The following is a 10,093-nucleotide window of genomic DNA, read 5'->3' as shown; positions in this document are numbered from 1 at the left end:
TGACAGGCCCGTGCACCGGCTAAATCCTCCTCACTGCTGGTCCGGAGCCTCCCACTTACCAAGATCCGCTTGAAGAGCGCGTTCTCCTTGGGCGGGAGGCTCACGGCCGGCATCGTTCCGGCTCCTCCCGCTGCTCCCGCCACCGCCGGGCTCGGTCAGTCTGTTTGTCCGACCGCCGCCGCCGCCGCCGCCGCCGTCGTTCCCTGGCTGCTTCAGCCTTGATTGCCCCGATCCACCGCCGCCACCGGGCCTCGGGTGTCACCGCGTCGCCCAACCCAGACACCCCCTTCCCCTCGTAGTCTTTTTTCCCTTCTCACTTAACACTGCCGCCGCCTTCCCCCCCCCCCACGGGTCTCCGTCGGCGGTTCACGTGGTAACTGAACAGACCGACAGAAGGCAGCCAAAATGGCGGACGTGGAGAGCTTTCCCACCCGGGTCACACCTCCTAACACGCAGGCGCGATGACCTCCTTTCCCCACCTCCTCAGTCCTGGAGCTTGCTGGGAAACCTGGAGGCCCGCCCAGGTCCGCGCAGGCCGCGAGGGTCGCGGCAGGCCCCGCCCATCCTTTCGGTTTCTTGTCTCTGAGGCGCCGGGGGAGCGAGGGGAGAGTGGCTAACTGCGGTTCCGACCCCCTCCGCATCAAAAGTAGCGATTCCACTACTTTTTGCTAGATTGGCTTCTCATTCATTGGGTAGACTCTTCCAGTCTGTATAATCATAGTTTGAGCCAAAAGTGCTAAAATCCCGGTGTCCAAAAAGCGGTGTGTTTGATCGTGGACCAAGTGCCTAATCAAGCAGCAGAGGCGGAGGGGAAATGAAAGTTTCACCACAGTGGGGACTTGTAAATAGATCCAGAGAGGATGGGGCTTACCGGAGTCTGAAAAGCGTGAAAGAGTTACCCAAGTAAATGGGCCTGGCTGGGGCATCAGTGATTTACTTTTATTACTTTAAGAGGACCCTGGAAAGGTAGTCAGCCAGATTCGAAGTACCATGTTTGCACTGCCAAAGAAACATCTGAAGGTTAAAGTGTGTGTTTTTATTTCATCGCCGAGTTCATGCAATGCAGTGTTGAGGACTGTATGACTCACCTTGGGTTGTGAAGAATTCAAGGTCACTGACTCCCCGGAACTGGCTTCAAGCTAGTGCTTAATACTGTGACCCCCCGTCATTAGAAATCCTTAAATCTTAGGAAGCCGAAGAGTATCTGGCAAGGATACTAGAGAACTACTGCAGTAAGCAAGGTCAGACTGATACCTAATAGAGTCTCTTCAAGCCATTTCACTAAAACTTGACAGTAAAACTATTTTAAAAGTGGCATTCTGTTGATGACTACAAATTTTCACATCGTATGAGCCATTTTTATCCTTGATTGTTTTTGATTATCTCTCTCCAGATCCTGAATTCCATCAGTAGTAGCATTCTGTGCACCATGAATCATTATACAATATATGCAGTAGCTTTGATTTTTTAATCATAGTTACACAGATGTTTTACTGTTTTCGGCTTGCTCTTTAATCCTCCATGGAAGGTGTGAGTTGAGTAAGATGTTTCCCAGTGGAAAAATCTGCGACTAATACTTGGGTTTTCTAGCTGCTATCTTACACGCCCTCTCCTTTTGCCTGGGGCATAATTAAGATTTTAGAAGTCAGATCCTGGAATTTCTTCAAATTCTATGATGTCTCTTTAAAAGTTTCATTCAGAAAATTGTATGTACAAGAAACCATTTTTGAGTTTCGAAATACGGCCAGTTTTTTAACTTTAGCTTTAAAAAAAAAACTAAGAACAAATTTAGAATTCATAAAACGGCTGTTATTTACTAGTAACCTTCAAACTTCACCGCCCCCAACAGGTCTTTCAACTCTCTGAACTATTAAAAAGTAGAAAAATTGTCTAACTTAAGGTGATAATTTTAGCTTAGCTACTAACTTGGGTTTCCAAATCTCTAGCTTCATATCCAAAAGTCCTTCTGGCAATATTATTTGCTATGTTTTTCTAAATTTCTCCTGTAAATAATATTCTATTTTCACCTTGGGGGAAGAAAATTTCTGGTCTTTGAAACAAATTGTAGTTTCTACCAGAAGCTGAGTAACTGAATAGATGAGCTAGCAAGATAGTTTGGCAAATATGTTCCTTTTGGCTAATGACAAATAAATAACAATCTTTAAGACTCAGTGAATACTAGTCTGATTCAACATTTATGTGAGTTATAAACATCCTAGTTAAAATGCACCTACAGATAGTTGGACCACACGGTCAGTGATTTGATAGCCTGAACTCAATAAAATGTCTACTCTGATAGGTACCACTATTTGACAAATAGCGATCCCATGTAACGGCTTATGCTTTGAATGACAGCTATGCAGGGAGTTAACATATCCAAGGCTAGGTGTGATGATGGTGATGGTGGTGGTGGTAGTTATTTCATTCATCTTATACCATGTGTTTGCATATCACTTTTGTGATAAATTCACCATAAATAAAGAAATAACTTTGCAAACTTTAATTCTACAAAAGGGGTACATAGAGTGAAATTCCTCCATCTTTATATATGTAAGAGGTTCTCTATTGACACTTCTACATCTTTACATATTTACATTTTCTAGAAACAAACATAAAAGAAATCTATGTATTTGCCACCCAGATTTACAAAATGTTAACGTTTTGTGATTGCTTTTTTTTTTTAATAAAAACTTTCAGATACAGCTATCCCTCTCCAGATTTGAATTTGATGTATAGTATTCTCATGCTTCATAAATCAGTAAACATGTAGGAAGCACTTTTACCTTTTATACTGTTTTCAACTCTGGCTTTACTTTAACCCTTCCCCGGGAGATGTGAGTTGAGTAAGATGTTTCCCAGTGGAAAAATCTGGGACTAAAAATTTGATTTTCCAGCAACATGGATGGACATGGAGATTATCATACTAAGTGAAATAAGTCAGACAGAGAAAGACAAATATCATATGATATGCCTTATATGCGGAATATTAAAAAAAATTATACAAATGAACTTACTTACAAAACAGAAACAGACTCACAGATTTAGAGAACGAACTTAACTACGGTTACCAGGGAGGAAGGGTGGGGGGCAGGGATAGACTGGAAATTTGGGATTGACATGTACACACCGCTATATTTAAAATAGATAACCAGGGCTTCCTTGGTGGCACAGTGGTTAAGAATCTGCCTGCCTATGCAGGGAACACGGGTTTGAGCCCTGGTCGGGGAAGATCCCACATGCCGCGGAGCAACTAAGCCCGTGAGCCACAACTACTGAAGCCTGCATGCCTGGAGTCTGTGCTCTGCAACAAGAGAAGCCACCGCAATGAGAAGCCCGCGCACCACAATGAAGAGTAGCCCCCGCTCGCCGCAGCTAGAGAAAGCCCGCGCGCAGCAAGGAAGATCCAGCGCAGCCAAAAATAAATAAAATAAGTAAATTTATTTTTTAAAAAATAAATAAATAAAATAAAATAGATAACCAACAAGGACCTACTGTATAGCACAGAGAACTCATCTAAATATTCTGTAACAACCTAAATGGGAAAAGAATTTGAAAAAGAATAGATACATGTATATGTAAAAATAAAATAAAAATTTGATTTTCTAGCTGCTAACTAGAAAGGGAGAACCCTCTGCCTGTGTCATTAATAAGGTGTTAGCATTCAGTTTCTGGGGATGCTTAAATGAATGTCACGTAGCAACTTCTACCAAAATATCACAGCTATTAGTTCCTGGCTGAAATTGCTTCATCAGGATTCTTTTCAAGATGGAGTTTCACCTACAGCTGCCTACTCCAAGTGTAGGGTTCCATCAGCTCTAACATGCTGAGAGAAATGTGCTTATACTTCATCACTTTCCCAAAATATACACTGGTAAAATGATACAGGGGGCAAAAGAACAAAACAGGCTTTTCCAATAGCAGTAGTGAAATTTAGTAATTTGCCTAATGGTTTTGTATGCCCTGACTAAATGTGGCTTCTGTTCCAACTTGTTGGATTCTAGCAAAAGCTGTGTCAGGATAAACTTCCAAGGGATGGGGTAGAAAGGATATACTACTGACAGGTTGCTGAGTGGACAAGAAGCCAAGAAATTGAGAACCAACAACTGACTCAGCATGTTAGTTGCGTGGTTTGCTTACTTGAGCATGAGTCCAGGAGGCTCAAACTAGGTTACAAACTATAAAGTGACTCACGGTTTAGCAATCTATGTAGCCATCAGTTGCATGTAAAAATGAACCAGAAAACATAGAACGATTATTTTACTTTTTTGGTCAATACTTTTTGGTTAACAATTTTTTTTCAATAACATTGCTAAGGAAAGTATAGAAAGAAAAAGAGATTTGCTGACATTTATTTTGCCCTTAAAATGAACCCAAATGACATTAGGCTTAAAAGATTAAACCTAATTAAAATATGTAAAAATATACATATTTTTACATGGCCTTTAGACCTCAGTTTGAATCGAGAATTAAATGCACAAAAAAATCTGGTTCAATTGTGAAAAATAAAACCTATTGGTCAGTACAATAGGTTTCAAAGAGATAGGCAAAAGCAAGTTGTTTAAAACCACCAGACATGCTCTAAGTTTCCCAACGACCCTATAGCGTAGGTGTTTTGGTCCAGATATAAAACTGGAGAGGTTAAGTAATTTGCCTAAAAATCATATAGCTAAAAAGAGGTGAGCACGAATGGAGCTTTGAACTTGGCACTTTGAGCCTTCTATGCAGCTTATGGCCTCCGGGGACTGTCTAAACCTGTTGGGTGGGCTAAGTCCGAGTCCCAACTTGCCCAGCTGTGTGGTCTTGAACTGGTCGGGGCACTTCTGAAATACTAGGATTCTCTTTTCCTCACAGGGTTGTGAGACTTTACTGTGCTAGTGCGTATAAACAGACTTTGGGAACTGTTAAGAGGTCGTTTCAAATATGAGGTATATATAATATGTCACCTTGGAGGAAGAGCTTGTCTTTTGAGCTTCATCTATAAATTGAGAATGATAATCACGGCGTGTCCTGCGGCCGTTGTGAAAGTGAAATGATAGTGCATGTAAATCAAATGATGCATTAAGGCGCAGTGCCTGAAACACGGAATTCGATCAAAATGCTACTATTCAACCCTCTTCACTTGCAGTTTCCCGGCTTACGCAGCAAGATTTTGGTAACTCTCTTTGTAAGTGTCCCTGGGGTGGGGGTCTGAAGTAAACTCTCCGAGGACAGAGACGCGGCTAAACTACCTTTCATTTTCCCTCTTGTAATCACCTCCTTGGTAATCCCACTGTGCAGATTGAGGGCTGAGACCAGAAGAGCTAGAGTACCAGGCGGTAACTCCAATTCTTGGGGTTAGCGCCCGCACGCGGCGCGGCTGCAGAGCCCGCGGTTCCGCGCCTCCGCCCGCCAGGGGACGCTCGACCGGACGCCGACCCCCGAGAGCGGCGGGGCTGGAGGAGGCGGAGCCCAACCCGGCAAGATGGCGCTGTCTGCCTTGTTGCGCCCTTTCTCCAAGCTGCTGGCCCCGGCCAGGCTGCCGAGCGGCTGTAAGTGTCCCTCCTCGAGCAGGCCGCCCCGACCTTCCAGCCTGCGGCTCCCAGGGCGAACCCAGCCCCGAAGGGGCAGGAGGCGGCTGCGCCCCGGGCTTGTCCGGCAGTGACCTTCGCCGGCCCGCCTCCCGGAGCCCACGCCTGCCTCCACCCGCGCCTCTCGGCTCCCCACCGCTGCCCACCCTCCTCCCAGGGCCGTCCGACCCCTCGGGGTTTCGGCGAATGGACTTTGAGTCCCTCCTCCTGCAGACGCGGGAGAAGGAGACCCTCCCGGGGGCGCTTCTATCTGCCCACCCCCGAGACGTCGGAGGGTCGCCAAAGCCCGTGTACGAGGCTTTGAAGGCGCTACCCGGTCTGGCCCTGCTGGTGGCCCAGGGCGAGTTACTAGGCCTCTCTGAACCTCTCTTTCTGTGGCTGTTTAAATGAGGAAGTAGAAGGGGGAATTAAAAGCGACAATACGCATGTAAATGTCAGGTTTATCCCTACAGGGTGGTAAGTTACAGATTTAGAGACCCTTTCTGTCCCCTTTCAGCTTCAGCGCGGTCAAAGTTCTACATTCGGGAACCGCCACAAGGCAGCCCTGACTGGCTGAAGGTTGGACTGACCTTGAGCACCTCCGTTTTCTTGTGGATCTATGTAAGTATATACTCCCTTAAATCGTGCTACCCCAGCACGCTGGAGAGGACAAGTACCGGTGTGAGGTTGAATGTTGAGCAGCAAATCTCCCATACCATAGGTTATTTATATAACTGCTAATAATCTGTTTCTCCAAGGACTAAAAAAATATTTTCAGAGGCATCGAGAAAGTATAATGAGGCCGAGATTTCTGTCATTGTTCCTTCGCCTGGTTTTGTCGTGAATGGCAGTTTTACTACATATTAATTATCCTTTAGTTTATTTCTTAATAAAGATGGAGGCAGGTTGGGGTTTTATGAAGGCACTTTTTTCAGATGCCATAGGGACAGATCGTAAATGAACAAGCTATACAAATTAAATCCCATTGGACTTACAAGATATAAGATTTTAACAATGTGTAAATACATTGTTGGAAATTGTACCTAGTGTGTAGCAGCCTTTTTCTTTCTTTCTTTCTTTTTTGCCTTTGTTTACAGTATGCCAAATGCTTTACCTGTAAAAACTTGTTTAATTTTTTCAACAACACTGTGTGGTAGTACTATTATTATTGACCTCTTACGGATGTAGGAAACACTTGGAGAAATTAATTTGCCAAACCAAGTTCTCCCTGACTTCAGAGCTACACTGTAGACCACTGTGAAATACTGTCTCTCCATAGATAAAAATTGTAAAAGTATCTGTGTTACATTAGTATTTAAATTTTTTTGTTTTGGAATTTCCTCCACTGCCGCCCACCTCCAACTCTTAGATCTCTTATTTGGGAGTTTTTTCATTAAAGTGGTTCAGCTCTTTGACATGGAAAGGAGGAAGAGATGTTGAAAGTTACTTACAACTTAGTAACTAATCCTTTCAAAATAACGTTTGTTATAATGTAACTTTATACGTTCTTAAAGCTTTCCTAAAAAGAAACTTGTTGCTGAGAGCTCTGATTGATATTGGATCTTTGCAACACATGTCACCCTATATCAGCCATCGTTCTAGTTGCGTATTCTGTCAGACAGTGGTTCTGAGAAAGTGGCTGTCCTCCGTGACATCTAATTAATACATATATAGCTGGGGGTTGTGGGTTGGTCGTTCACTCACAGTATCATACTTCTGAGGTTAGAAGTATAGTACACATCCACCAACCCCATCTAATAACCAGGTTCTGCTCTGTCCTGTTGCTTTAGCCCCTCTGTGGTAAGGCTCTCCATTCCATTAATTACCCACTGAGTGAAGTAATTTATTTGCAGAAGTTGGATTTAAACTTTTAAGGGTTGCCTTCTCAAATTTATAGTATGTCAGATTGTGGTGAACAAGTACATATCATTCATAGCTTTTGGACTTTTGTATCCTTTAGCCTTTTATTTCTAACTAGAATAGTTGTAATTCTTTTAATCTATCCTTATTTCTCTTGCAAAATATAAATATCATTAGTTGATCTTCTCCTTCTCCTCTTTAAGTTGCCAGGAAGATTACATTTCTAATTTTAACTCTTACCTACTTCTAGCTCATCAAACAACATAATGAAGATGTTTTAGAGTATGAAAGAAGAAATGGGTTGGAATAAACTTTTGGAATACCGATACAGTAAGTATGTGATTTTCTAGGATTGGATAGACTATGCAAGTTAATTTGACCTCTTTTTAAATAATGTGTTTTGACTTTTTTCATTAGGTTTATACTTTTTAGCACCTATATTCCTGTCTGTGACAAATTTATGAATTAATTTATGAATTAATTTATGAATTAATACCTTGGCTCAAGGATCTCTTAGCATAATCATTTTTAATCATTACACTTTGACTGTGTTCAAAGGAAGTTGTGCTTAAGAATGAAACCAAAATCATATTTCCTTAAATCTAATCTAAATCATATTTCCTTAAATCTAATCTAATCTAAATCTAATATTTCCCTAAATCTGTACACAGTACCTTCATAGCACTTAGGACAAGTTATCATTGTTTGTGTATGTATTTCTTAATACCTGTTTGTCATATACCACACATGAGTGTAAAATTCCACGAGAACAGGGCATTCAATTGTTAAACTTCTTACTGCATGACGATTTTATTATGATTGTCATTACAACTAACAACCAGTTGGACAATTCCTGATAAAACATAGCTGTGAATAAGATAGAATACACTGCATGGTCCGTTATTTAAAAGAGTGAGTTTATTTTATATGTATATGTGTGCCATATTTCTGAAAATATTTTTAAAGAAATCCTATATTAATCCTTTTGTAAAATGAAAAATCATCCTTATAAATCTCAGCTTTCTTGGATTAGGTTGATTAAAGTAGATAACTTATATGTGCTGGAGAATAAAATAGTAATCACAGATGTACATTTTGTTCTATTATTATCACCTTGCCCATTTCACTACTTCAATCAAGAGATAAAAATGAAATAGTTTTTTAAATCAAAACCAGATGCTTTTGCTACTCCTGTAGTTAAGATTTAAAAAAAAAATTTTTTTTGGCTAAAATTTAGATAAAATGAGGAGTTGATATTCTTTGTGGATTTGTTTTTTTAGACTTCCCCTGATACTTTAAGGTGCATTGTTCAGAATGGTCTAATTTTAATATTACTTCTGCTGGTTAATGCTACAGTTTTCTTTTTTTTCCATTATAGGTATTAGTGTTTATAGCAGTTCCTCTGGATTCACCAATCTGTTGAGCTGTAAACTGAGAGAAAGAGTTACATGTGAACATATGTCAAGTCAGCATTTGTGTTTCACATAATTAAATTAAAAAATACTTCTGTAGTCTTCAGATTATGTACATTGTGACAGTGTATAAAATGTCAATTCTAACGTAAATTACTAGAAGTATTTTAATGTGGAAAGTGCCGTTTGATAATTGGGTCATTGGTAAGAAAACTTTTTAAGGATATAGATTTAAAAAAAAATCACTGCTGAGGATTTAGTCCTTCTATCAACTTCTGATTTCTAATCAGAACACTTATTTAGTGATCAGGATGATAGAACTACTCCTACTCTATTATTTAAAATACAAAAGAACCCAAATACTATTTTCTTCTTACCAGAGTTTCTTCTGACTCCATTTCCTTGAGTTTGAATGAGTTTCATTTGGGTGACTGTTTTTAACACCGGTATGGCCACAGTTGGCTCTTTTTGCTCATACGACTTTCATCCAATGAATAACAGACTATTCAAAAAAAGGAGTTGGTGAGAGCTAATAGAGACAAATGAAAAAACACTTCATTTATCCCTCATTTAAACCCTTTCTTGTGAATCAGTTAACACCTATTTATATGCCACTTCATTAACATATAATTTAAACACTTAATGTATTAATACTATACATTTGAAAGTGTATTATTTGTATCTCCATTCTGATGTTAAATAGAAAGTTTCATTGCCTTATAAATGGCTTTGTTTGTGTTTTGGGCTCTGGCCAACACTTACTCTGGGAGATTCACGGCCCAATACCTTTGGAAGTCACTTCTGAACATAAAGTCAGAGTTACCTTATCTCAGAATAAGTATTTAATCCAAATTCAGTGAAAGACCAGATAAAACAGTAACTATTAACTTTTGTCAATTCGGAGTCCTAGGTGGTAGAACTGGAAAGGACCTTAGGGGGTTATATAGACCAGTTGCATAATTTTACAAATGCAAAAACCAGAGGAAAAGAGTCATTTGCCCAGTATCACTGGAAAGTAGAATGATGGACTCTTAAAGATGACCATGTCCTATTCCCCAGAATTTGTATATATGTTTGGTTAGGTTAGGCAAAGGGGAATTAAGGTTGCAGATGGAATTAAGTGTGCTAATCAGCTGACATTGAGATGGAGAGATTATCCTGGATTATCTGGTTGGGCCTCATGTAATCACAAGGGTCCTTAGAAGTGGAAGAGGGAGGCACCAGTATGTGTCAGAGTGGTGTGATATGAGGATGGTTCAGCCGGCCATTGCTAGC

General features: G+C 40.7%; 2 protein-coding genes across 7 annotated transcripts in view; one reads left to right on the top strand and one right to left on the bottom strand.

Moving 5' to 3' along the window:
* NAA15 (N-alpha-acetyltransferase 15, NatA auxiliary subunit) overlaps positions 1-416 on the bottom strand; it is a 75,502-nt gene extending 75,086 nt beyond the window's left edge. For 3 of the 6 annotated variants that reach the window (XM_060148739.1, XM_060148741.1, XM_060148742.1), the window contains exon 1: positions 60-408. In XM_060148739.1, coding sequence (XP_060004722.1) covers positions 60-113 — 54 coding nt within the window. In that variant the 5' untranslated portion in view covers positions 114-408. Of the gene's footprint in view, positions 1-59 lie in introns of all 6 variants that reach the window. The other 3 variants (XR_009540421.1, XR_009540422.1, XM_060148740.1) reach the window with 2 other exon arrangements.
* A 4,933-nt stretch (positions 417-5,349) lies between these two features.
* Positions 5,350-8,929, top strand: NDUFC1 (NADH:ubiquinone oxidoreductase subunit C1). Its single transcript, XM_060148749.1, has 4 exons — positions 5,350-5,528; positions 6,064-6,167; positions 7,657-7,736; positions 8,785-8,929. Exons 1-3 carry the CDS (start codon positions 5,462-5,464, stop codon positions 7,714-7,716), a joined length of 231 nt encoding a protein of 76 aa, XP_060004732.1. The 5' UTR covers positions 5,350-5,461; the 3' UTR covers positions 7,717-7,736; positions 8,785-8,929.
* The last annotated feature ends 1,164 nt before the right edge of the window (positions 8,930-10,093 follow it).

The sequence above is a fragment of the Lagenorhynchus albirostris genome, chromosome 4 (genome assembly GCF_949774975.1).
Source record: "Lagenorhynchus albirostris chromosome 4, mLagAlb1.1, whole genome shotgun sequence".
NCBI classification, from domain to species: Eukaryota; Metazoa; Chordata; class Mammalia; order Artiodactyla; family Delphinidae; genus Lagenorhynchus; species Lagenorhynchus albirostris.
The sequence above is the reverse complement of the archived record's forward strand: the minus strand, read 5'-3'. Positions and strand labels throughout refer to the sequence as shown.

What these genes read in the sequence shown, in the direction of transcription:
- NDUFC1 (XM_060148749.1), top strand. Translation starts at nt 5,462, where the DNA reads ATGGCGCTGTCTGCCTTGTTGCGCCCTTTCTCCAAGCTGCTGGCCCCG. An exon ending in GGCCAGGCTGCCGAGCGGCT is followed by an intron (nt 5,529 to 6,063) that starts GTAAGTGTCCCT and finishes GTCCCCTTTCAG; the next exon opens with CTTCAGCGCGGTCAAAGTTC. An exon ending in CCGTTTTCTTGTGGATCTAT is followed by an intron (nt 6,168 to 7,656) that starts GTAAGTATATAC and finishes ACCTACTTCTAG; the next exon opens with CTCATCAAACAACATAATGA.